The following is a 25181-nucleotide window of genomic DNA, read 5'->3' as shown; positions in this document are numbered from 1 at the left end:
AAGTTTGAATCTTTTGGTATTTTTTCCTGTATGTTTCAAAAGGTTTTCATATATGAGCTGTGCTGATGGCGCATTCTGACTCTGAGTAACGTATACCAACTATGAAACACAGCAGCTGGCAATATCTCTCCACTTATCTCTAGCAAAAATGCATATAGTGTATAACCAGAGTAGCGTATCATATTTCTTTTATGCTGTTTGGATAAATATATTTTGAATACTAGCACTACACTTCCCCACACAGGCAGTGAATCAGCCGTGGGTATTACAGTACCCGAGCCCTCGTTTTTACCCTAAAGCTGTTTATATTAGTGGAATCAGAGGCATTAGAAACAGTTTATCCTTCTGACTGAGTAGAAAATGTCTAAATATCTATTCTGAGGGTAGATATGAGGTCGTTTGCAGGGAGTCCCTTTTTTAATGACTTATTTACAGGTTTACTGATGATTAACTTTGTATCTTTAGCCTTTCTTTGATGACAGTGAAAAGAAGGGAGCTATCCTCCTAGAGGAACAAATAGGGTTTTATCTGAGCATCCCTCAACCAGCAACACGACCTCAGAACAGCACAAGCAATTCCTGCGCTGGAGATAAAACTTTGAAGTCAATGTCTAACCGAGCCGCATCGATGAAAAGTACACTATTTGTTATTAAGCTTTGTTTCTTCAAAGAGCCCACCTGCTCTCTGATCTTGCGCAGCAGCTCGATGCGGTATAGCGTCCTTGCGGCTCTTTCCTCTGTCAGAGGCTCCACAATCACAGCGGGATCCACCAGTCCTGGGAGATGTGCGCAAAATGGAGGGGAAGCATTAAAAAAAATAAAGGAGGAAAAAAACAGAAACGTGACAGTCAATGTTGGTGTAGAGGAAGTGGAGAAGATTTGAGAGAGGCAGAGACCAAAGTATGACAAGTATGCTTGTGTGTGCAATAGTCACTCCTGTCCTTTAATGAGTTTGTATTTTATCCTGCACATATACCGGAGCACAGGTTGTGTCAAGTTTATGTTAACATGCAAATGTAGTTAACTGAGTTACTGAAGCTACATCTATGATGAATATTCTACCAGCAGGGGTCAGTAATGTTCCCAATGATGAGGTCCTGAAAAATGTCATGGGATCTGCAGGTGGACACTCTTAATGACAAAGTGTAAAGAAGGTACTGTCTGACTGCTGGCTGAAGCACACAAGCATGTACCCCTGAGTTATGGCTAAAAACCAAAACAAGGAGAGCTCAGCTTCCTGTTCCAGGCAACATTACCTGGAACGGGAAGCTGAGCAATTAATATATATTCAATTAGCAAGGGTTACCCTGTTAATAAATTAAGTCCATCACAGATATCAATAACAACCTAGCCGGTATGTTTGCATTAGTCTAGTTTAGTACCTTCTTCCTTCCTGGGTGGAAGCTTGCATGCTGTCCTGCACATGTTGACAAAGGAATTGAAGTATCTTTCCAAACTCTCGTCCGTCTTCCTCTCCAGTCTGGCCAGAGCTCTGAACTGGGACCAGTCGAACGCCTTCCTCTCTGGGTCATACACCACCCCAAATGATGATACCGTGCGGTAAAAATCTGCCTGTTCTCGACGAGTCCACCTTAAAAGTCACAGAAAAAGACAAATGACTGCATGAACACATGTACTGAGGAGCTGCATAAGAATGCCAGGAATTCAAGGCAACTTACAGGAGGCTGTCAAGCGGATTTTGCTTAATTACATACTTGCTTTGTAAAATAATAAGCATTTGTTGGCTCTAAACATCTTCCAATAAACCAAGCATTTACATTTGTAACAAATAATTACCAAGAAAATCAGAATATTCATATTTGTATACATCAATTTTTGTCGTGCCTTTCAGTGTAACTTCAATAATCAATATTAAATGCTGCAAAATTTACTGTGAATTATTGTTAGAACTTTACAAAACTGTATATGAGATTGACTAATTGCCATGCATTTTTAACCTAACAGTGTCACAACTGCACAGTTACATTTCTGTGCCTTTTAATTTGGAAGCTGGTTTGTTAGAACTAAATGACGCAAATTCTGAATTAAGATGCGGAGCAGCAGAGCCACAGAGGTAAGATTAAAAATAAATAACTTTTAAACAAAAGCTTAATATCTGTGTTATTTCAAATATTGCTACCTTCTCTGCCACTCCAGAAACAGGGGGTCAGGTTCTGTAGCAACCACAGAGCACCTTCTCAAATCTTCGCCCAGCTGCCAAGCCAGCGGCCCACCGGCGTGATGACTATGAGCAGCTCCGGCTCCTCCGATCCCCATGCCAACGAGGCCATCGTGAAGCATGAAGTCGTGCCTGAGCAGCGGCTCACGGCGCAGCGTGAAGCGCTGGTAGGCGGTGATCAGGCGACGTAATCGGGCCGTCAAGGCAGGGCCTGTGGGCCAGAGGGGCCGGGCCTGGACGACATGGAGAGCTGCCACCCCGGTCCCTGTACCTGCTGTCGTTGTGGTGACCAAAGTTCCATCTTGGGTGCACAGGTCACCTGACATCTGAGAGTCTGGTAAAAAGACATAATCAGAACCTGCACGCTGGACATTCTGAACCACAGTTTTAAACACTGGTTGTGCTTGAAGGTGTGCAAAAACAAGTATCTAAATCGCCACTTAGCATTCACTACAAATGTATGCCTATCTGAACAGAGCCTGTCCTTTGTATGCATGTTCTTATTTTCTTCTGATTTTGCTGTGTTTGGTACATTTCTAGGCTGCAACCTTTGGGCACTGGTTGTGTAGCCCTCAACCAATAACAGCGCAGAGAGAAGGTGAGGGTGTGACACTATAAAAACACAGTGACCAGATTAGGTTGCTGTCTCTGTGTTTCTTCTCCGCTCCCTTTCTGTGTCACGAATGTATGAAGAGCGCACACGCAAGCAAACAGAGAAGCCACAAGATTAAACCTGCCTCTCACAGGGCTGTACTGATGTGTTTACTTACACTATCAAACACAAGTGCTGTGAAACCATGAGAAAATACATTTTCAGTGTTGTGTTTACAAACAGTATTCGACAACTCCTGAATATTACAACGTGTTGCTTTTGGGCTGGGTGAGGTTTAAGAAATGCAATACTTTAAAAAGGCACAATTATTTATTTAGAATGATTCTATAAAAAAAACAAAAAAACAAAAACGAGATACCTGAATTTTAGCACAGAAATTAAAACTGTGCTCTTCCTGAAATATTTCGTTGCAAAATATAATAAGACTTCTTCTAAGTTAGATTCTAATTATGCTACCCCCCAAAATGGAAGCATAATTATTATTATTATTATGCTTCCAGTTTGGGGGGTATCACCTTACTTTTTTCCAACTGCTCACAAACTTTATGCACCCATGCTTAATATTTTTGCAAGCTGAGCTTTACTAAAAAAAAAAAACACAGAATCCAGACATGCATTAAACAAAAGGCCTGAACAGATCCCTGACACACTCAGAACCTAGACTTACAAATACACTGGACTCATAACTCTGCCCACTGAGGTTTCCAAATTGATCTGGTCATCAGTGAAAACAGAAACTCATACTCAAGCTTTCCTGTACACACCAGGATTTAAAGAAATCATTCGAACCATGAATAATGAAGTAGTCATATCTAAGACAGGAATACTTCCACTTCTATTCTAAAGAATGCCATTCAAGAGTCAGATGTCCATTATTACATCATTACAGTGATGCAGACTCATTACATAGGTGTGACTGCCCAGGTACTTTGGGCTTTGATGGGGGAACGTCATGTAAAACCATCCGCTGTCAGAATAGAGGTGTGACATGTAATCCACTGGAGAGAAATTACTGTATTTCAAGCCATCTGAAGGGATGTCAGACTAAGCTGCCTTTGACAACCTGCTAATGCCAAGAAATTATGAACCCATCTGTCAAAACTGCGTGTGTGGTTGATCTTCAAGTGTGCCTCTATGTGTTTCGAATTCCTTTTCTTTTTTTACTTTCTGAGGATGCACAGTCGTCTGTAACAGTGGAAACTGTCTCACCTAGACCGGTACTGTCTGGCTTGTCTGATGTATCCGTGCTGGAGCAGGTTTCCTCCCCCTGTGAGTAACACAAACACAAAAATTACCCACAAACATGATTGGTTTGGTTTGCATTCGGTGTAGCTTGCGTTTGCTTGTAAACATTAACTTTACCATCATTTATTTTCTTCTGTTTTTGTTTGTTTCTTTGACTATTATTATTATCATCATCATCAACATACATGTAACCGTTACAGCCCTGTCATTATTTGACCCAGTTCAATTATTTTCTATCCTATTATCCAAATGTTTTTCTGAGTGTGCAACCTCTTTGCTTCTGAGGGTCATGAGTGGCCCTCTGGAGGTCTCCTCCTGAAGTTCTGGGCTTGCCTGTTGATGTGCCTGCTGCTCAGTATCCACCATCTCACCATTCCCAAAGCTCGTTTCGCACAGCGCCCTCAGGACAGCAAACTAACGGCAGCAGCATCTCAGACCTGCTTGTGCTCATTCTGTTTTCTTGGGAAAACACCTCAGTTTTGTTAGGCTTAGTGCATGTAGTCATGATTCAGCAGCTTGTAGAACTTCCTTTAGCAGCAGGAACCTGAAGTATTCACTTTCTGTATGACTTCATCAGTCAGTCACATCATCCATCCAGTTTCTTCCACTTATCCTTGTGGAGGGATTTGGGTTCACTCTTCTTTACAGCGTTTCTTCGGTTCATTGAAGTTTGCACACATTCATTTATGCACAGCTCTCTTAAGGTACTGCATTTCAGTCGGGCTGCAGTCTGTACTTTAAGCCAACACCTCGAGTCTCTTCTTTTTCAGCCATTCTCTTGTAGATTGGCAGGTGTGTTTGGGATCATTGTCCTGCTGCATCACACAATTTCAGCCTAGCTTTAGCTTTTGGACTGATGGTCTCACATCATTCATGGTCAGACAAGCCCATAATCATCACCCCCTCTCCACCGTGCTTAAAAGCAGGTATGAGGCCTTTATTGGTCTGATCTGTCCAAAGAACATTGTTTAAGAAATCTTCTGGTTTGTTCAGATACAAATTTGCAAACATTAGCCGTACTGCCATTTTCTTTCTAGAGTGAAGAGGCCATCTCTTGGAAACCCGTCCAGACAAGCTAAACTTGCTCAGGGTTTTTCTAATTGTGCTGCCATGAACTTCAACATTTAACATGCTAACTGAGGCCTGTGGAGTCTGAGACGTCGCTCTTGGGTTTTTGCAGTTTCTGTGAGCATTGCACGGTCTGACCTTGTGGTGAACGCTCTGACATTGTGTTAACACACACCTGAATGCTCCACACCAGCAAATTGCAGCAAATTACAGAGGTGATCACATTTCCTGATGCTCAGTTATTCAAGTGCATTTGATTAGCAGCACCTGGCTGCTAATTCCACTCTTAGTAAGGGTGTACTTAGTTTTGCACAGAGTCCAGTGAAAACCTTCTTCTTCACACGGCTTTAGTTGGTTTGTGTGAAATTTTCTGTGTACTCTGGGCAGTGAGTACATGCATTTTGCTGAACGCATGGCTTTCTGTTTTAAGTTTTTGCTTTTACTGAGAGACATGCACTGATCTTCAGCTACAAAAAATTATAAAATTCCTGTCTGAGCTGACTTCCACAGCTTTTATAGTCACAGGTTAATCTTTTATGTTCAACTTTCTGCACATGACAAACGAAACCTGATTCAGTAAGCAATAAAAAGCCAGAGATTCAATTTTACATTTGGAAAACATCTGTTCTGCTGTCAAATTAAAGTGTTTTAAAATGCACCATTAACTCAAACACTATTATTTTTACAGTACCTTGCAGCCAATGCGAGTTTTCAACATGCAAATATCCAGAATGTAAAGAAATTCTTCCCGGGGGCAATTTTAGGACTCTTCATGCAAAATTAGTTTTAGAGAACAAAAAAAAACAAAAGAAACATGTCACTAATGTAGTCCCAGGAGAGCTTTTTCTTCACCTTGCTGTTCTCGTCTCTGTCCTCCCCTCCCTCAGCTTTGCTTTCAGGATCGTCCTTCGCCTCCTCAGTTTTGCACACACTGACAAGAGAAACAACAGTACGGAGGAGAAAATCTTTAATATCAAAGACAATATCCTCCAGACCTCCCCAGTTATACAAATGTGGCAACATATGTAAAGGATAGAATTCAATGGGATGCATTAGAGTAAATGTGCAGTTCAGGGCAACAGATAATGTCTAAATACTGACAGAAAAACACGACTGCAAAAGAAGAAAAAGCCATTAATGAAGCAGAAGAACCACAAAAAGACTGTCAGAGTAGGACCTGTGACAATTTTAGAAGATGTAAAGAAAACATTACATGTGACACAAGAGAGTACTCTATCAAAGTGTTAAACAGCACAGAGATTCATGGTGGGGAGGGTTTTTAACTGTAACAACAAAGCAGCTGAACATGAATTCGTATCTTCTTACATTTTGTTGGTGGCAATGCGTGAATGCAAAGAAGATAACCAAAACAACCAACAACCAAAACAAATGGTCAAATATGATTATGAAAAATAAAACAATGCATCACCGTCTCCTGACAGATCTCACAGATTTACTAAAGACGGGGCTGATTCTTCTAATACCTCATGTTAGTTTAAGGTACTATTGTACTGCAAAAAAATAAAAGCAAAGCGATCGGTAAATGTTTTGTTGCACAGCATATTTCAAAGTTCACTAATCAAAAAAGAGAGACGGATCTCTGGAGAGATGTTTATGGCCTTTGTTCATGTTTTTGAGTTTGTAAGACAGACAGACACCTTCCGCAATCAATTTACTCATGGAACGTCCACAAGCTCTTATTTTGAAATTCATTTGGACTAACCAGCTGCCCCTCCAGAACGTCTCTAGTCTCCTGCAGTTACACAGATTCAAACTGCAGCAGTAATGGCAGCAGTCCTGGATCTGCCCCGGAGAGCCGTTAGAAGTTGGAAAGCCGCTTTAATCTGAATCTGCAGGTGGAGAACTGGTTCATGTGTAGCTACACCAGCTACACCAAGCTCCCCAAAGGCTGCAAAGCAGAACAAGCACTGCCATCATCAACTGCAGTATCTCACTGTGGAGCTGGAGTCTCTTGTTCCACACACACAGGCAGCTGATGATTAGATTTACTGCACTTGCCCATTAAACATTTGCAAATGATCATCTTATAAATGTAATTATTTAAATCATCATAAGGAATGGTACCAATGAAATTCCAATTTTAGTGGAAAAATGGATAAATTCAATGAAAAGGATTCAGTGCAGATGTACATTAAGGAATAAAAATCAAATGACAGAAGGTTTTACTGAATTTGTATAAAGGACTTCTGTTCATGCTGGACGAAACTTTCCTTTTAGTACCAAACCTCGTATTTACATTCACTGACCTGAACGTTGGTAAAGAGGAACGGGAATTCATTTAATTTTAAATTCTGTATTTATGTTCACTTTTAACAGCTGTCAGTGGTTCAAATAAGCATTATTCAAAATCTCTCCAGGGTTTTTATTTCCTTTCACTGGATACATTTGTTTCTGAAAAGCCTTTGAAAACCCTTCTATGTATAATCACTGATTCGTTTCTTCTCATCTCAACATTTCTAAACTTTTAACATCCAAAAAATATCACGTGTGTTGTGCGCGATATGGATTCAACAGAAAGCAAAAACTCCTCAGGCAGCAATAAAGAGAAGTATTAGCACGCAAAACACTTCCACATTTCCTGTACCACTGCTTCTGCATGTACAATTTCATCCTTGTAACATCATCTCCCTGCATTCATTTATTTTCTCCTGTCCCTGTTCTCAAACCTCTGCAGGAACCCTGCAGAGTTAACATTTTGAGACTAGAAGATCTTCCTGCTGCACAGTCGCTGCGCTCAGCTGGGAGCAGCTTCAGGTTGAACAGGTAACAAAGCGAATGACAACTTCAATTACCTTCAGGAAGTGGATCAAAGCTTCCTGTTCAAATGTATGCGTCTAATCTTCACAGCGCTACCATTAGCCGAGGCAGCAGCAGCTCCCAGAAAATAAATTTCCCACACTTTTCCCAGTCGTCTTTTTCTCTGGCTCACTCCCCTTCTGACAGTTATTCCTTTGCGGATTCTAGCAGCATTGGTTCTTCTTGCAAGACTTGCAAGCACAGTGAAACTACCAGAAAACGTTACTAGTGAAGATGATTTTCACGGTTCTTATGAAGAAAAACTGTTCAGCTTTTAAAGTTCAGGCCTAGGATGAGCCGAAAATTGAATACTGTATGATAACATACCCACAGTAGTTCTCTCTGTGTGTGTGTGTGTGTGTGTGTGTGTGTGTGTGTGTGTGTGTGTGTGTGTGTGTGTGTGTGTGTGTGTGTGTGTGTGTGTGTGTGTGTGTTGGTCCGTTAGCTACATTTAAAAGCATCATCTGGTTGTTATCAGCATAATAAGCACCTTAATATCACCCTGTGCATTTATAATTGTGAGTCTATGTGCTTTCAATCTTCACACTCAGTATGTAAAGCAGGTGTGTGAGCGGGGAGGTGACAGTGTAAACAAAAACAAACACAGAACAAGAGAAGACAGGATGTGTTGGCAACCTGCTGTGAACACTACTACCAACAGGACACATAAATATATAAATAAAAGGCAACGACTGCAAGAAGACAGAGGAACTGTTGAAGATCTGCAGGGAGGCTAATTAATGGTCCTACAAAAACAAAGCTGGAAAGAAAAAAAAAGGGTTACCGAGTGTCAGCAGAAGGAAACTGAGGTAATTTCAGCTGAGAATTAGTTTTACAACATGCACGATAAAAACACGGTATGACCGGCCACACAGGCCCAGTTTTTGAAAAGGGTCCCTGTGCCAAAACAATCATTGCGTTTCAAATTTTGACAATTAAAAAAAGAAAAACAATTAAATTAACGTTTTAATTTATCTTCTCACAATCTATTGTAACACATGTTTACCATGTTCACCACGTTTACCTGTGCTGGTGTTTGTCTGCGTGCTTCTTACCTGTCAGCCATCTCAGAGGCCGCCTCTGCTCCTCCTTGTTCGACGGACAGAGCCGTCACATCAGGCATCCCCACTCTTTCCAGAAAACACAAGTCTGGATCAGCACGCATTGCATTGTACCGCTCATATCCTGTCAGAGGAAAAACACTTTTACTGGTATGAACTAGTATTTGAGGCAGCAGGAGGAAGAATGTGTGTACCCATACTTTATAAATTAATAAACAACAGGATGCACTTTTTGGTAACGAAGCAATAATGAGAGGTTTCTCCAGTAAATCCCTTATCCTGAGTGTGTATTCTGTGAGTCGCTGGCGTGTGGAGGTTGCTGGCCTGAAATTGGTCGCAAAGAGGTGTATGATGCTGCACCAAAAACCTCCTTACAATTGTTTTGGTCACTACCAGGTAGCTGTGGTCACCAGCAGTTTGCATGGAAGAACCCAACTTGTCTCCAAACAGTTGGAGACAAGTTGAGCTCCATTTCTGAGTTGCTTCACACTTCTTCAAGTTTGGAGAGCAAACGAGTGAGTGTTTGCAGACGAACTGGCATCTTTCATGCAAACTAGGGCCAACCGCAGCAACCACTCACTGGGGAACACACATTTTTCAGCCAGAGGTTACCAGGTGGTTGCAGACCAGTCACGAGGCCTGTGTGACTGACACTTAAAATAAAAGCAAGGGGATTGTCCACTAGTAAACTGACTGCCTCTCTCTCTCAGACTAATGAGAAAAAATAAGAAAAATCTAAAATTGTATCCACACAGCAGTCGACACACCTGACCATCCCACCGGAGAGAAGTCAGCCTGTGGGAAACACTGACACTTATATGCACATTACAGTATTTCTTTCCAGTGAATGTTGGTAGTTCTCCAATGATAAACTAAAGCAGTTTCTGGTCTTAAGCACAACAAGTAACTACAAATCTGAGGGTACCACACGTCACCCACACAAACACAGATGGCATCTATGTTTGTTCCTTAAGCACAGTTCAAACACATGCCATACTTTAGCTAAAACAAGTCAAGCTCTGAAAAGCCATTTTGTAAACGAGCAACAACAGAATCATTTTTAAAGCACACAATACATAAATACATAAATAGATGCTGCATGTCAAAATATTGTAGCAAGTGTAAACTGACACCAGTCCTCACCATGTTTGTGAACTCCTATGAGGAGAGACTTGTCAGCTTCTGCATCCCACCATGACACAGGAATCTCTATGTAGTCGATGTCGGGTAGTGGCACCTCGAGTTTACTGTCAATACACACAAACAGCCATCAGTCAGTGCTGTCAGCGACAAGTCCGTGCAGTAAAAACACAAGCCAGTCAATCATATTTTTGTCCCGAAACAAACAGTATCTTAAGTAATTTAAGACCCATTTTACTGAAATGAAAACCTAAAAAGAGCTTAAGTAGTAAGTAACTTTGCATTTTTACATCAATCTCTTGCCAGATCTGATATTTGGTGTCAGTATTGCGTCCCAACATCTCAACCAACAATCTGAATAAAGTCTTATTTGTAAGACACTATATGAAGGATATGTTGTCTGCATCATACCTGGCAGGTACCCCCTCTAATGCTTGATTGGCAGCCTCTCCCAGAACCTCCACCTTAAGGTAGTACAACATCCGCACCCTCAGTAGCACCCTGTGAGGTGAAAAAGGAGAGGGGGTGTTGTCATGTGCATCATAAATGCAATGTAAACCCTGCAGGCTGTAAATAAACAGCACCAAACACACACCAGTTTAAAACAAAGCCCTTCATGTAAGCAGTAATAAGCAAAGAGCTCCGTTAATGAACTGACTTGTTGCAGTGTTGTTTGAGGTGTTTCTTGTAGCTCTCATCCTGTAGCACCACCTCAGGGTTGCAGTGGACCAGCCAGTCAGCGTTCTTCACCTCAGGAACATTCAGCTGATTCTTCAGCTTCTTCCCCTTCCTACCCCGAGGAACCGGCGCTGATAAACCTGCCGTGACGATGGGGGGGGGGGGGGGGGGGGGTTACTTCATGGCATTCTATTACATTATTACATTACAAATCCATAGAGAAAATGCTACCCGTTAACTTTTTACACCAGCAGTTAATCCTGTTCTAAAAGCGTTGAAAAGTCAATAGAGACCATTAAGCGCTGGAATGCAAGGTCATAAGCTGACTTTCTTCTATACACTGTAGCAGATGTGAAGAGTAAAATGCTAACCAGAGTGATTTAGCAGCGCCTGATCTTGGCCTTCCTTGGTGGGTGTGATCAGATCCCAGATGAAGCTCTTGATCTTGTCATCACCTTTGTAGTGTCTCAGGCAATAAACCAGGAGAGCCCTACAGAACCAAAGGGGAACGTGTGGCGTCAGGACTGCTTGTAACGTAAGCAGCGATGATGATGATGACGATGATGATGATTCCTCTTACTAGAAATCCTTCTGGAGAGTCGGAGCATTCCTTACCTGCAGATCACCTCCATGTCTCTCTCTGTGAGGTGCCATTTAAACCGACCGTGGTTTAGGATGTCGTTCCACCGACCCCAACTAAGAGGAACACAGAGGGTGCAGAGAAATGCAGACAAGGAACAAATGAGAGCGCAATAACATCTTTCTTTGAAACACAGATTAAGTGTGTGATCACAATATGATTATACAGTGAAAACTTTACAGTGTTGTATTTTGGCTCATTTATGTTCACACTTCAGCTCCCAAGACACCGGTCTCGTAATTAAAAAAAATTATGATAGTCATTTTTATTTATGACGGCCTGTGTAATGACCATGAACTGCCAGCTGTTAAAAGCATGTATATGCATACCTAAAGCATAAAATCTGCTAAGGAAATATTCTGCAGCAGGTCTCTGTTTGATTCTTTAAACTGAATTCAAGAGTCCAGACGGTCTGATGCGCGGTCATATTCACACTCTCGGGTCCTACCCGAATATTAGAAGATTCTTTTCAACCCGGAAACATTCAGCACGGAGGTACCGGCGGCTGCGATCACCCAGGCGACGCGTTCGACAGGGCCGCTCCTCTGAGTCGCTGTCCAGCTCTGAAAACTCCATCAGTTCATCATCCTCAAACGAGTTGTAATGACGGGTCTGCTTCCTCACACGGGGCGTGTCAATCACCAGCGACTCCTGCATCGAAAAGGGGAATGTAGACGGCATGTGACAAAGAATTATAAAAGCCTTTCTAGTAACAAGATGAAGCACGGGTGAGGACAGATCTGTCACAGTTTTATCCTCTGGTTGTGCGCAAAAGAGAGCGACACCTGAGGAGAAGGGAAAGGACGAAAAACACAAACTTGTCCTCGGCTCACTGGAGGTTTCAGTTTTTTAGGATTCAGGTCACAAATCATCGCCCACACCTACACACACACAGTTTGAAGACAGCTACAGTTTGTGCATTCTACTTGAATCATTAAAGCAGGCTTTCTGTTAGGAAGGAAAAAAGTATGCTTCCTTTCTCCTTCCTTCGTATCCTCTTCCCAATTTTTCCTTCCTTCGCCTTCATGGTCATTGTGCCTGTTGGATTAACTATTTTCCTTTTCTAGCTGCCTTTATTTTTCCTTCTAATAAGCAAGTCTTATGTTTTCTGTCAGTCTCTGTACCTTCTCTGATTTAGAGTCTATCTCTACTTCAGCGATCTTGGCCCATTTCTGCCAGAAGTTGGGGTCATCCAGAGAAATGTCTGTTCTGTTCCCAGACGAGATGAAACTGGCCTGAAGAAAGAAGCAGAAGGGAGAAAAAAGTACTGAGACTCAAACTGATGTTTACTGGGTTTTGACAGAAGCTGGCTTACAACCAAACGTTTGGACTTAAGCTGCCAATTTCTCAGGTTTAGCACAAATATTTAGTACCTTCACATTTGATCTTCATGTCAAACTATTTAAAGCATTCAGCTTTCAAAGCTTGAGAAACACCATCGAGACTGGTGTTTTATTTGGTCCCATCTAGAATGGGACCAAATAAAACACCATTTCACTCCACAGCAAACCCTCCAACTTTTTTAAATTTCAGGCTTAAAGGCGTTCTGTGATGTTTGAGGTTTTCCACCTTAGCAAACGTGGAGCCTTTCCCTTCAGACTGGATGGTGATTGTCTGAGTTCGTCTCTGAAGTATCTGATCAATGTCTTCTTCACAGAATTTGGAGCCCTCGTCTTCTTCGTCCATTAAAGCTCCGTACGCTCCTTTTTTCAACAAATCCTCCACTTCCAGCTTTGAAAGCTGCTGCACCTGCAGCAAAATACAGACACAAGCTTGGATTCGTGTTTTTTTGCATACATACACAGAAACAGATTAAACAATCTTATGCAATCTAAGAATATTCCATTAAGAACTCATCTCTTACCCCATTGAGGCTTCCTTTACGGTTGATGTCTTGAAGGACAGCTTTGTCCAGTCCCAGCTTGAGACTGGCCTTGTCAAACATTTCCCTCTCATAAGAGTTCCTGGTGATCAGCCTGTAGACCTTCACCGCTTTGCTTTGGCCAATCCTGTGGCAGCGTGCCTGGGCCTATAAGAGTGGGAGGTGGCGATGTGTAAAGCTCTCAGTTAGGTTTACAAAGACTTTATGAGACACTGAAACTAATTAATCATTAAAGAAAAGGTAAAAAAAAAAAAAAGTAAATGTAAATCTGTAAGATTTGCATGATGTTTGCATCAGTGCTTGTGACTAAGATGGCCCACATTCAGAATAACGGTAAATTATTAATATTATCACTGTTATTATTATTACACACACTTCTAAGCTTCTCATTTATTTTGCCTTCATTGTCTGCTGCCAGTTGGATGCCTTGTTTCTCTACAGAGGGCTAAAAGAGGTTTCTGGACACTTTCTAGGTGAGGTTTGTGTGTCCATTTGGGAAGGAAACCCAGGAGGGTGATTATCTATAGCTTTAATTACTTTCCATCATTAAGTGTAATAAAGATAAATGCAGGCAAAACTAGTTAATTAGTTAACAGAGGCAGTTTTTTTTTTAAGACTGTGATTCAACCTTTTTTACAAATTTCACATGGACATTTTCTCCTGTAGTTTTAATGAATTGTAATCATTACGCTTCACATTTAACAGGTCAACAAAGAAGACAAACACAAGGTCTTGACAAAAAGGCAGACACAACCACCAAATATGAAAGACATTAATGAAAAACCTTCCCAACTGCAGAGATTTGAAGACAGCTCGGAGCATGACAAGATACAGAAACAAGCATTTCTCAAGAACTTATACCTACAGAGTGGAGTAACACTGCATGCTCACTTCATTATTCAAGTCATCCTTTCAAGCGTGCATTTTGTCAACCACTGCAATCCCGCTATTCATCACAAATGTCACTACATATTACATGAATGAGACAAGCACCAAGTTAGCGCCGTCAACGAGAGCATGATTAGGACAGAAGATCTCTCTCTCTCTCTTTTTTATCACGTTCTGACAACACAAACTCATTTCTGTATCAGTCGTCATTCTGGGCTCAGCCGCGTTTGCCGTTATATACAGTATGTGCAAATTTGTTCTGGCTTTTTTGGATGCTGCGCCCAGCTCTGTGCCCACCTGCAGGTCATTCTGGGGGTTCCAGTCTGAGTCAAAGATGATGCAGGTGTCAGCAGCTGTCAGGTTGATTCCCAGCCCTCCAGCTCTGGTGCAGAGAAGGAACACGAAGCGGTCTGAATCTGGCTTACAGAACCGGTCGATGGCTGCCTGCCTCAGGTTCCCACGCACACGACCATCGATGCGCTCATAGGTGTAGCTGGATAAAACGCACCAACATGGATGTGTTTGTAAATGCAATATTTCTCCTCTTCGTCATATGTTGCACAAAATCATTCATTCGTTTCACAATCTTTTTGTCTTTTCAGATATTCTTCAATTTTATAGCCTGACTGTTCCCTACTTCCAATATTACCTCAGTCCTTCTTAGCTTGCTGTATTTTCTGCTTACCGTCTCTGTATGAGGTAGTCCTCCAGGATATCCAGACAGCGGACCATCTGGGAGAAGACCAGGACTTTGTGTCCTCCGGCCAGCAGTTTTGGCAGCAGCTTGTCGATGAGCACCAGTTTCCCGGCTGCCTGGATCATGGCCTGCAGCTGGAAGTCTGGTGCGTCTGGACTGTGGCTCTTCTTGAAGCTTTCCAGAATCTTCTCTTCAGCTCCTGAAAAACATGAAGGAAAAGGTAAGGCAAGCTGAGGCGAAGGAAGGTAAATATCTATTTAAGAGTGCTCTACACAGCTCAGGAAACATACCAGAGATGGGACTGCACTTAAATACAGTTAACTCTCACAGTCACTGTTTCTTTTCCTAAACTGTTCTGACTTGCTGACAGTTGAACGACATGCTACTGTAAATCTAGTTAGCTAACACATTAATATGTAATGAATATATTATAATTAAAAATAAATGTGTTATGAAAGAAGTGTAGATAAGACAAAGGAAGCAGATTCATACATACAAGGTCAGTGAGTGTGTGTGTGTGCTTGCATGTTTGCTCTTACCTGTGATCAGGTAGGGGTGGTTGCAGCACTTGCGCAGCTCCATCATGGTGTTAATGAGGTTGGGCATGTTGTGCTGGTTCGCTCCTTTGGACAGGAAGGAGAAGTTCTTCTCTAAGATGGCTCGGTAGTATTTCTTCTGAATGTTGGTCAGCTCAACCTGGAGAAACACAGGAAAGAAAAAAATTAATAAATCAAACAGGATCCTGAATATTTCACATTTTGATTTGATCTTTTTTTTTTTTAATTTTACTGCCACGTAAAATTATTATATTAATCTCATTTCCTTATTGTCATACATGCTGTTGTAACAGTCAATAAAGACATACAAACAGATCCTATTATCTAATTCCCAAACCTGTATGTGTTTGGAATATAACGGGAACCTGGAGCACTCCGAGGAAACAATCCCAGACGCAGACAAACACATTCAACACAGAGGGGCTCCATCTGAATGCACTGCATCATACCCGCATACTGCAGCTTTAATTTGCTCATTTTAATTAGCAGACAACTTCATTTTAATTTCATTTAGACTTTAGTTGTGATTTAAGAGACTAATAAAGACTAATAATGCTGAGAAAAAAAATAAGTCCAATTGCTGGACTCATTATTGTAGCCAAATGAATGACGCTTTTGTCGGTGATATTTGGTGAATCATTCAGCCAAAACAGAACGGAGTGAGATAAAAATACTTCCCAACACTGCAAAGAACTCAGTGAACTGTAAAAAAAATATGAGCATCACGTTACATCTTTTTATATCGAGCACACACAAAAGCGCAGCCCTACCTCTATGATCGTCTCTTCTTTAGGTGCAAGATTTTTTTCTACATCATCTTTCAGCCTTCTCAGCATCATGGGTTTCAAAATGGCCTGAAGCTTCTTCACCTGTTGGAGAAATCAGACAAAGTGTGAACGTGATGTTAAATAAGAGGAAAAAATAAACAGCAAGGCAACATAAGGACACAGGAGAGAACAGCAATGGCAGCACAAAACATTAAAACTTCCTCTGCATGTTTTTAGCAGGATTTTCTTGGCTGAATTCTACAACAATCATCTCTATGAGCACAGTTCACCGGGCATACCTGCTCGTCAGTCTTGAGGTCTCCAAACTCTTCCAGAAAGGTGCTTTCTGAAGGGAACTGTAGCGGCTCCAGGAAGTTCAACAGACTGAACAACTCCTCCACTGAGTTCTGCAGAGGGGTTCCCGTCAGCAGGACCTTGTGTTCCTGTTAGAACGTCACACAGAATCTGCTGTTTGTAATTACATTCATCTAAACTGAAGTTTGAGTGACCCAATGAGGTTGACAGGAAAATCTCTCTCTCTCACACCCACACACACACACACACACACACACTAACCAGGTTCATGAGTTTGAGACCCTCAAGCAGTTTGCAGTTCCTGTTCTTCAGTCGGTGGGCTTCATCGATCACCACGCAGCGCCAGTGCAGCTTTTTCAGCTCTGGACAATCAGCCATGATCATCTCAAAGGTGGTGATCAGCCCATGAAACTTAAGCACACCTGGGATTGTGTTACCCTGTGACAGAGGGAAGGGTGAGAATAGTAACTTCATATTTCAGGGTCAGGATAATCAAATGGTTAAAGCAAATTTCATATCAGTGGTTCAGTTTTAATCCCAGGGATCTTTATTGTCCATCATACATCCCTCCCTCCCGCCCTCTCTCTACTGTTTAAAAAAATTGGTATTCAGAGATGGATATTATAACACTTTTGCTGACTCACAAATAAATTCAAAATGCCTCAAAAAAAAAAAAACCAACTTAGAAACTGCTCAACAGCTACATTTTGCAAGCATGAATAAACTTAGTATTCACGCCCTGAGATAAAAATTAAAGCTTGCATAACAAATACGTACACTATAGTAATCATATCCCCTCTTTTCTATTATGTATACAGCAATAAGCACCCTAACACAATACTGAATATGTGTGCAAGCAGAGTGAAAGCGTGTTTGTGAATAACAACAAAGTTTTTCCAGTTCTTACTGATTTCACTGTAAGCAGAGAAACAAACCCAAACATGTGCAGCTCAACAGCCTCAGCTTTGACAATAAATATTAAGGCAGATGTTTAACAACAGTGCAGAAAAACTGACTCCACCACTGCGATAACTCTCGACCGACCAAAGACTCTGCGCCTGCTCTGTGAACACTGTCCAAAGTGGATTTTCTAACTCCAAACTGGAAGACTGGCTTCATCTGTATTTTTATTTCAGTTTGGCAATTTAGTCTTCAGCCTTTAGGCCTTCTGTCAAAAAAATACTGAAAAATGTCACCATCACAATTTCTTACAGACCAAGAACAAAATCAAACAGACTTGTTTTCATGGGAGAAGCTGGACCATGTGGCATCCCAATTTTCTTTCAATTTTAATTTAGTGATTACAGAGTAAACAAAGCCTTTTTTTTAAATCATGTACAAAGCAATTTAACAATGACACTGGTTAACATAAGGCCTAGAATTATGTACTTATTATAATTTATTCACAGTTACATTCGCATTTCTGTCACAACTTCCCTGCTCCAGATTACAACAATTCATAGTAATTAATATACAACATCATTGAGACTGATAGATGTATGGATTAAAACACACACACACACACACACACACACACACACACACACACACACACACTTTAACTACAAGCAGGAAGCGTAAATAAAACAGATTCCTACACTGATGAAATAAACACACCTCAGGAGCTGTTTAGAGAAACATCTCACAGCTGATTCACTGACTGGGTGATCAGTGGGAGGAGACGACCGTAGTCGAGCGTTACCTGTGGGTCTCTGTGAAACATCTCGTACTGCAGGATCATCTGCCGGCTGATCTGCGAGCCGTGGTACACGATGACGTTCATGTGCGTCCATGTGCGAAACTCTCTCTCCCAGTTGGTGATGGTGGACAGAGGGGCGATGATGAGGAAGGGGCCACGCATTCCCATGCTGAAGATCTCGTAGAGGAAGGTGATGGACTGGATGGTCTTTCCCAAACCCATCTCATCTGCTAGGATGCAGTTTTTTCTAGGATGAAAAACGGAGACATCCATTTGTGCAAATTTGTACAGTAAATTTTAGTATTTACTGGATTACAATCTGTGTAAACAAAACTGTCTCAACACTCTGGTGATAAAAATGTGAACTCTGCATCTTGAGGCATAAATCAGTAAAACATACAAATTCTACTCATCTAAATGATGATTTCAGTTAAATATGAAATATAAGTTTGAGGTTTGAAAATTTAAGCGTTGAAACGGTGATTTTAAAATATCAGTTCATGCTTCTATAATTACTGAACAGCCAGACCCAACATGGCTGTATAGATGCAAACACTTTTGTATCTTTGAAGTGACAGGAAACCTCGGACTCTCTGGACCACATTTATACATGAGTCACTTTTCGGGGAACTAATTTGTTTCAGACCAGCAGCGGGGCTCATTTTAGTCTGGGTTTGAAATGTATGTAGAACGAAGCCATAAAATATTCTCAGCGCTCTAGTAGGTGTGTATTTGTTGTTTGATCTCTTTATGAATATTTGGGAAATGTCATCTGCTGAGTGAGCCATCTCTATTTAACCTCAGACAGATTAATTCAGTTTCAGTGTAACCGAGTACTCTGTCACTGTGGCGCTGCCGCTGAGTTTTTACAGTTTCAGCGTCTGCGTGGCTCAAAGGATCATGACAAAAATGTAATCATGTCCACATGCAGAACATACAAGTGTGTCACAAAAAGACATCTAGATGCAGAGGTGGGAAGTAACGAAGTACAAATACTTTGTTATTGTAGATTTTTCAGGTATCTGTACTTACTTGTGTAAAAATGTAGGGAGTAAAAGTAAAAAGTAGTCAGAAAAATGAATACTAAGTACAGTATCTGTACTTCCTACTTCTTACATTTTCAAAACAGACTCGTGATTTTAGGTTTAACGCGTCTGAGAAAAGTTTTCATTTCCAGTCACTGCGCCATCAAACATCAAACTGCTTTTAGCCTAAATGAAGGAACAATAACACATAAAAGACAATCGTACTGCGTATCCTCCATCACCGGGGCTTATCGGTACAAAGGGATTAAATACACAAACCCATATAATTAATGTATCATTTATAGCGCTATAATCAGGAGTTACAGCGGGCCTGACCGAGTCCGTAAGTTGTGCTCCCAGGACATAAACATCTTAGCTAGCGCTACTGAAGAGGAGCTAAAATAAAAGGAATAACGTGTGGCAGGTAATTTTAAATACAATGTTTCTAAATGCTCATCAAATATCAGCAAACACACAAAGTGTGTGCAGTTTGTCACACAGTGTGTCTGCTAGCTAAAAGAAGAGCTGCTGTATTTCAGGGAGAGCAAAGAGAGAGAAGTTCACTCAGAGATGGAGAAAGAGGACAGGAGAGGAGAGGAAGAAGAGAGGCTAGATTTAAAGGGAAGGACTGCAAAACAAGCTGAAGGATGCTGACTTTGTGTAATTCAAAGATTGTATGAAAATACTGCAGTTTAATGTGTGATAAACAGTTTAGCTGCTTGTACTGTATTTACAGTAAAGCTCTGTGTTGGTGCACAGAGGCTGTGTTCATGGTCAGAGTTACAGGTTACATCAGTGCAGCAGAGATGAGTTTGAATCAAAGCTGCTGATGCTGAGATTCATTCACTGAATCCAACATTTCTACAGCCTGTATGCTGTCAGTGTAGGGGATGGAGATCAGCTCAGAGAGCTGTGAAATACTGGGTTACATCTTTGTGAGTTCACTTCATCCACACAGAGCAGTAAACCTCAGAGCAGGTCAGCTGATCACAGCCTGCACACCAACATCATTTACTGCAGCTCACAATAGAAAGCTGTGATTCTTCTCCCCATGCAGAGCCACTACAGCTGATCTTAGGGTTCCTCCACCTTCTGAATCCCACTGTAACCCCTGAGTATCCTCATGTTTGTGTTTAGGTGGAGGCACAGTCACCCTCTACTATGGAGGACACAGAGAACAGAGCTGTGCTTAAATTCCCTTTCACAGTTTGTGTCCTACAGAACAGATTCAAGCTGAGCGCATTCATTAGGATTAAAGTTTAGATTGGAGTAACATTTGTGTTCTCACGTATTATTTTCAGTTAGCTGTGCACAAAAATAGTTGGTAGAAACGTCCTCCAAGTGACTACTTTTACTTTCTTACTTTGAGTACATTTCAGAGCCTGTACTTTTTTACTTTTACTTAAGTAAAGATGTTGAACCAGTACTTCAACTTTTACCAGAGTATTTTTTAACACAAGTACTTGTACTTCTACTTAAGTAAGGAATGTCAGTACTTTTTTTTTAACTTTTTTTTTGTACCTCTGTCTAGTTTCCCACTTGCTCTGTGAGTCACAAACAATTTTTAATTTTACTTTTTAGTGTATCGTTTTCCTAAAACAACAAACGGACCTCTGCTTCTTCCAATCAGGAAGTGTCCGTTACGTTTTCTAGTGCATGTGTGTATATTACTTGTATGTAGGCATGTTATGGCCCCAAAAATGGCTACGGAGAGTGATGATCCCGGTACCAAAAAAAAAAAGGCTACAAAATAAAACAAGATTTTATTCTAACATTTAACTTAAAGAGACAGCTTGAAAAGCATCAGCAAACCATGAATGCTGGTAAAAAAAGGAAAAATGAACAAATTGTCTAAAGGTGAAAAAAAGAAAAACACTTCTCTGCTTGCAGGAGGTGACAACTGCTCACTAGTAGCTCAACACATAACTGAAGCACAACACACCAGTAAAGCTGGCACACAGCGACACACTTCACCGTGTGGAGACATTTCCAACACTGCCCGAGCGTGCCCGCTGAGAGACTGGGCGTCGCTTTTCCGCAGCTTTTATACTGCGGTGTTGATTGATCGCTGAGTGGAGTCAGCTGTGCACCTGAGTCAGGGACACACCCCCACACACGCGCCTGCCAGGGCAGTAACAATGTATGCAGCCAATCTGAGTATGTGTGCATGATCTCACTGTATAATCAAAGCATAACTGACAGTAATACTCAATTTGTTTATGTCTTTTTTTTTTTTTTAAACTTTCATAATTAATCAAGAGGTGATTTGTTCAGTTTTACTTGATTTCTGTTTTGATTTAGCCCCAAATTTACCCTTGATTGATTGAACATCAGTGTGCTGGTATATTTACCTGTTGTACCAGTTGAACAGTAGCCAGTTCATTCCCTCTAACTGGTATTCTCTGAGCTGGTTTCCATTCCGGTAATCTCTAGAGTGCTCCAACTTCTGCCATTTTTCTGGAGAAGGACGCTCCTTTGATGTAAACACAATTGTTCTTTCAGTGCTGTTTGTCAACTAACTAACAGTTTGATTATGTAACACTTCAGCACCAAATTCAGTCGTTACTAAACAAAATGCAACAGTAAAAATACAGTCATTACCACCCATTATTATGTGATGTATTATTTAATCTAAATCATTACCAAGATTCTATGCAGGAAAATTGGGATATAATCAGGATGATTATTTGGTTCCTCTGATAAATCAGAAATAAGGTAAGTGAGTTGTGTCAGTTTATAAGGTTGAATGGACAAATAAGATGATGGCAGCTGCTAAGAAGGCGATTATACTAGTTTTTAAATTAATAGCGACAAAAGAGCTTCAATAATTCCCTCAGTTTTCACTCCCGCATGTCCCAGAAGTTGAAAGAACCTAGAAAATAAAATTACTGCTATTAAAGCAACAATTTTGTATTCAACCTCTTGGGAGAGTTTGTGCTGTTTGAGGGGTTAGGATAATAACAACCTAACATGTCACCGCCATCTCTTTCTTCTGCTTACAAAAAAATGTTTCTCCGCAGTCATGCTAACACTAAACAGTCACACTCAGACGTGTAGTTACAGAACAGAACGTGTCTGAGATGAATCTGACTGTGAGGGATTAAAAGGAAAAAAAACTGTGTTTGCACTCATTAGCACTGGAAAGGAAACAACACCGAAACGGCAAATTTGAGGCTCGGTGGTTGTGGAGATGTGGGCAGACTGGAGATAAAACATGAAGCCATAATGGTGTACAGGTGTGCAGTTTCCATTCTATTATCCTCCCACCATCCTAACTTTATAATGTAAATGTTTTCTCTCACTATGTATCTAAGACGGCTCAAAACGTCTGAATTGCCGCCCACATTTCCATATCTATTCAGAAATTCAAATGAGCCTCAGCTGTGAAAATAATAAATGAATAAGCCAGTCGCATCACTGTGGACTGCACTGAGAAAAAAAAGGATATTCTCTTCCTGTACCAGAGAAGAAAAAATGGCAACTACTTTGTTGGGCACACAGTTGCACAAAATCAATATTACTTACAGAAAATTGAGCATATTTGTTTAATCTACATATTATTACATCAACTAATCCAAGAACTTGAGCACTAATTCAGCCGATGTGGTGAATGAAATTTAACTAATGATCATCTTAATGCAAAGGGATTAAAGGGATTAAACGTCTCCCCAGTGAACAGTGACCAACATGAACACGGCGGTGTGAAACAACATAGTAAATCATCACCATTATCAGGCAGTATCTGCCACATGGTGCTACTGTTTTTACCCTTTGTCAAAGTGTAACATTTTCCTTCTTATTTTTCTCTCCCTGCAGTAAATGTATACCTTTATCACTGAGGTTTGTTAATGAGCAAAAATGTTTCTCCTTAATTTTAAAGCGCTGCATCAAGTTTTCTTATTGTACTCGTCTTCGATTGTGTCTCCACTCACAATGTGTCTGAGGTCTGCAGGCAGTTTCTGGATCTCCTCAAACTCTTTGATCTTCTCTGGATCCAGGTCCTCTTGCAGCTCCCACGTTGCCTCCTCATATGAGAGACTGCACCACTTAACGAGGTAATGGGTCACCTCCTACAACCACATACAGAAAAAAAAAAAAAAACATGCTGTATTTGCGCCACAGGATTCTGAGCGCACCATCACACTGAGGATCTTCAGTAATAGCTACTTTCAAACCAGAAAAACACCTCAGTGGGAGTGTGTCTGTGTTTATGTGTTACCTACCTCTCCGGTCTCTGTATCTGTGGTAACAGCTACCTCCAGCACTCTGTCCACTTCTACATAGTCTGGGTTAAATAAGTCCTCATCGGGCTACAGAAACAGAGCAAGAGAGACAAGAAGAAAATACATTTGGATTCTAAAAATAGTCTTACAGTAAGAACATTGTGGAAACATACTTACAATATCATTTTTAATCATTAGCACGGTAACATTTCTTCCGCTGCCATTTTTTTCTTCTCTACATGTGTGGCACCTGCAGTTCTGCATGTTTGCCCACCCATAAAGTAGCTAAAAAGCTCCCGGAGACCAACTGTGACTTTAAGCTAAATGAATAAAACTGACTTGCCTTGACACGTTGCAATATTTGAACCCATTCATCAAACAACTCGGCTAGAAGATGAAGAGAGAAAAAATTGCGCCACAACTATTTTTCTTAGATGAAGTCTGACAAGGTCGACTGCCACGGAGACGAAACTGTGCAGTCGAGAACAAATTATGCTTCGGTGTGTAACGGCGTTGCCCCGTTACATCACGATGGCGTTTACCTGTTAACCTCTGAAGCACCTTGAACACTTTGCAGCAACACGGGATGGATGTGCTGTGAATTATTAGGCATCACGTTTTCATAATTATTTTGTTATGGGCTTTGATAATGGCCTAACTAGATAACAACACATTAATTTGTCTAGTGAGGCTCAAAAAGGAGAATATTAACCCTTCGTATAGTCGGGAACAGCAGATAAGGACACGATGGTTAAAGTTACCTCAGTGAACAGGTGTTTCATCTGGGCCTGTTTGGTCCTGAAGCGCTTGATTTTCTGGTGGATTCTGGGATCTTTCTCCAGTTCTTCCAGAGTGGCCCATTTGCAGTGTAGGTAGGAACTACAGAAACGTGACAAAAAAATATAACCTGTAACTGAACACTTTGTTTTTTTATGAAAGCTGTTAGAACAGCATGTCAGAGGGGAGAACTTAAAATAGCAGCAACACTGAAAGTGGCTCAGAGGTGAACAAGAAGATGATTTTAAATACAGGTACAGTTTTCCATTTTTATGGGTGAATTCCCAGAACTTCCTGATCAGGTGTTTGTCTCTTTGAATTGTATGAACAGTTAAAAATCAATTAAGAAAAATGATTCTCACGCATTTTAGGGTAGAAGTTGTTATCTTAATTGGGATTAATCAGAGTTACCTAATTATAAGGCAACAACAGCCAAACAAGCTGCTGCTGTTACTGTGGCTGCAGGTCAACATACATGATTTAATATACAAACTGCAAATCCATGAATGGAAAAATACTATAAATATCTCTGATGTGCTTAAGAACCACCACGCAGCTACTAAGCTGCCTATGCAACCGCTTATGTATTTGAAAATGCATTATGCATAATGATGATTTTTTTATACTACAAATATTACACGCTTACTGCATCTTTCTAATTTGTGAATACATTATTCCAAATAAAGTGATGGAAAAGCTAAACATTCACGGTGATTCAGTTTTGTGTCTTAAGCAAAGCCACCATGTTTTATTCATCACCGCAGAGAATAAATTATAACCTTAATTACTGCTGTATATCTGTGTAGGACCTTTCTGTGGGATACAGAGAGATCCCTGGACTGGCTGGTGTGCCTGAGCCTCGGGGATAAAGTGAACTAAGTGCTTGTGAGGCTTCATGGATGTAAGGCAAC

General features: G+C 40.9%; 1 protein-coding gene across 2 annotated transcripts in view; it reads right to left on the bottom strand.

Annotated features, from left to right (window-relative positions):
- The window catches only part of chd6 (chromodomain helicase DNA binding protein 6), a 95741-nt gene that overhangs the window by 11103 nt on the left and 59457 nt on the right, over positions 1–25181 (bottom strand). For both annotated transcript variants that reach the window (XM_030728474.1, XM_030728476.1), the window contains exons 9-34: positions 24255–24372; positions 23494–23580; positions 23203–23340; positions 21622–21743; positions 18249–18492; positions 16808–16984; positions 16531–16674; positions 16235–16333; positions 15447–15603; positions 14896–15106; positions 14508–14703; positions 13305–13469; positions 13010–13189; positions 12565–12675; positions 11889–12091; positions 11416–11496; positions 11172–11290; positions 10781–10940; positions 10534–10623; positions 10126–10229; positions 8977–9106; positions 5957–6035; positions 4001–4058; positions 2140–2512; positions 1382–1590; positions 678–775 (exon numbers count right to left, since the gene is read on the bottom strand). In XM_030728474.1, the coding sequence (XP_030584334.1) occupies positions 678–775; positions 1382–1590; positions 2140–2512; positions 4001–4058; positions 5957–6035; positions 8977–9106; positions 10126–10229; positions 10534–10623; positions 10781–10940; positions 11172–11290; positions 11416–11496; positions 11889–12091; positions 12565–12675; positions 13010–13189; positions 13305–13469; positions 14508–14703; positions 14896–15106; positions 15447–15603; positions 16235–16333; positions 16531–16674; positions 16808–16984; positions 18249–18492; positions 21622–21743; positions 23203–23340; positions 23494–23580; positions 24255–24372 (3853 nt within the window). The remainder of the gene's footprint in view (positions 1–677; positions 776–1381; positions 1591–2139; positions 2513–4000; positions 4059–5956; positions 6036–8976; positions 9107–10125; positions 10230–10533; positions 10624–10780; positions 10941–11171; positions 11291–11415; positions 11497–11888; positions 12092–12564; positions 12676–13009; positions 13190–13304; positions 13470–14507; positions 14704–14895; positions 15107–15446; positions 15604–16234; positions 16334–16530; positions 16675–16807; positions 16985–18248; positions 18493–21621; positions 21744–23202; positions 23341–23493; positions 23581–24254; positions 24373–25181) is intronic.

The sequence above is a fragment of the Archocentrus centrarchus genome, chromosome 5 (genome assembly GCF_007364275.1).
Source record: "Archocentrus centrarchus isolate MPI-CPG fArcCen1 chromosome 5, fArcCen1, whole genome shotgun sequence".
Lineage (NCBI taxonomy): Eukaryota > Metazoa > Chordata > Actinopteri > Cichliformes > Cichlidae > Archocentrus > Archocentrus centrarchus.
The sequence above is the reverse complement of the archived record's forward strand: the minus strand, read 5'-3'. Positions and strand labels throughout refer to the sequence as shown.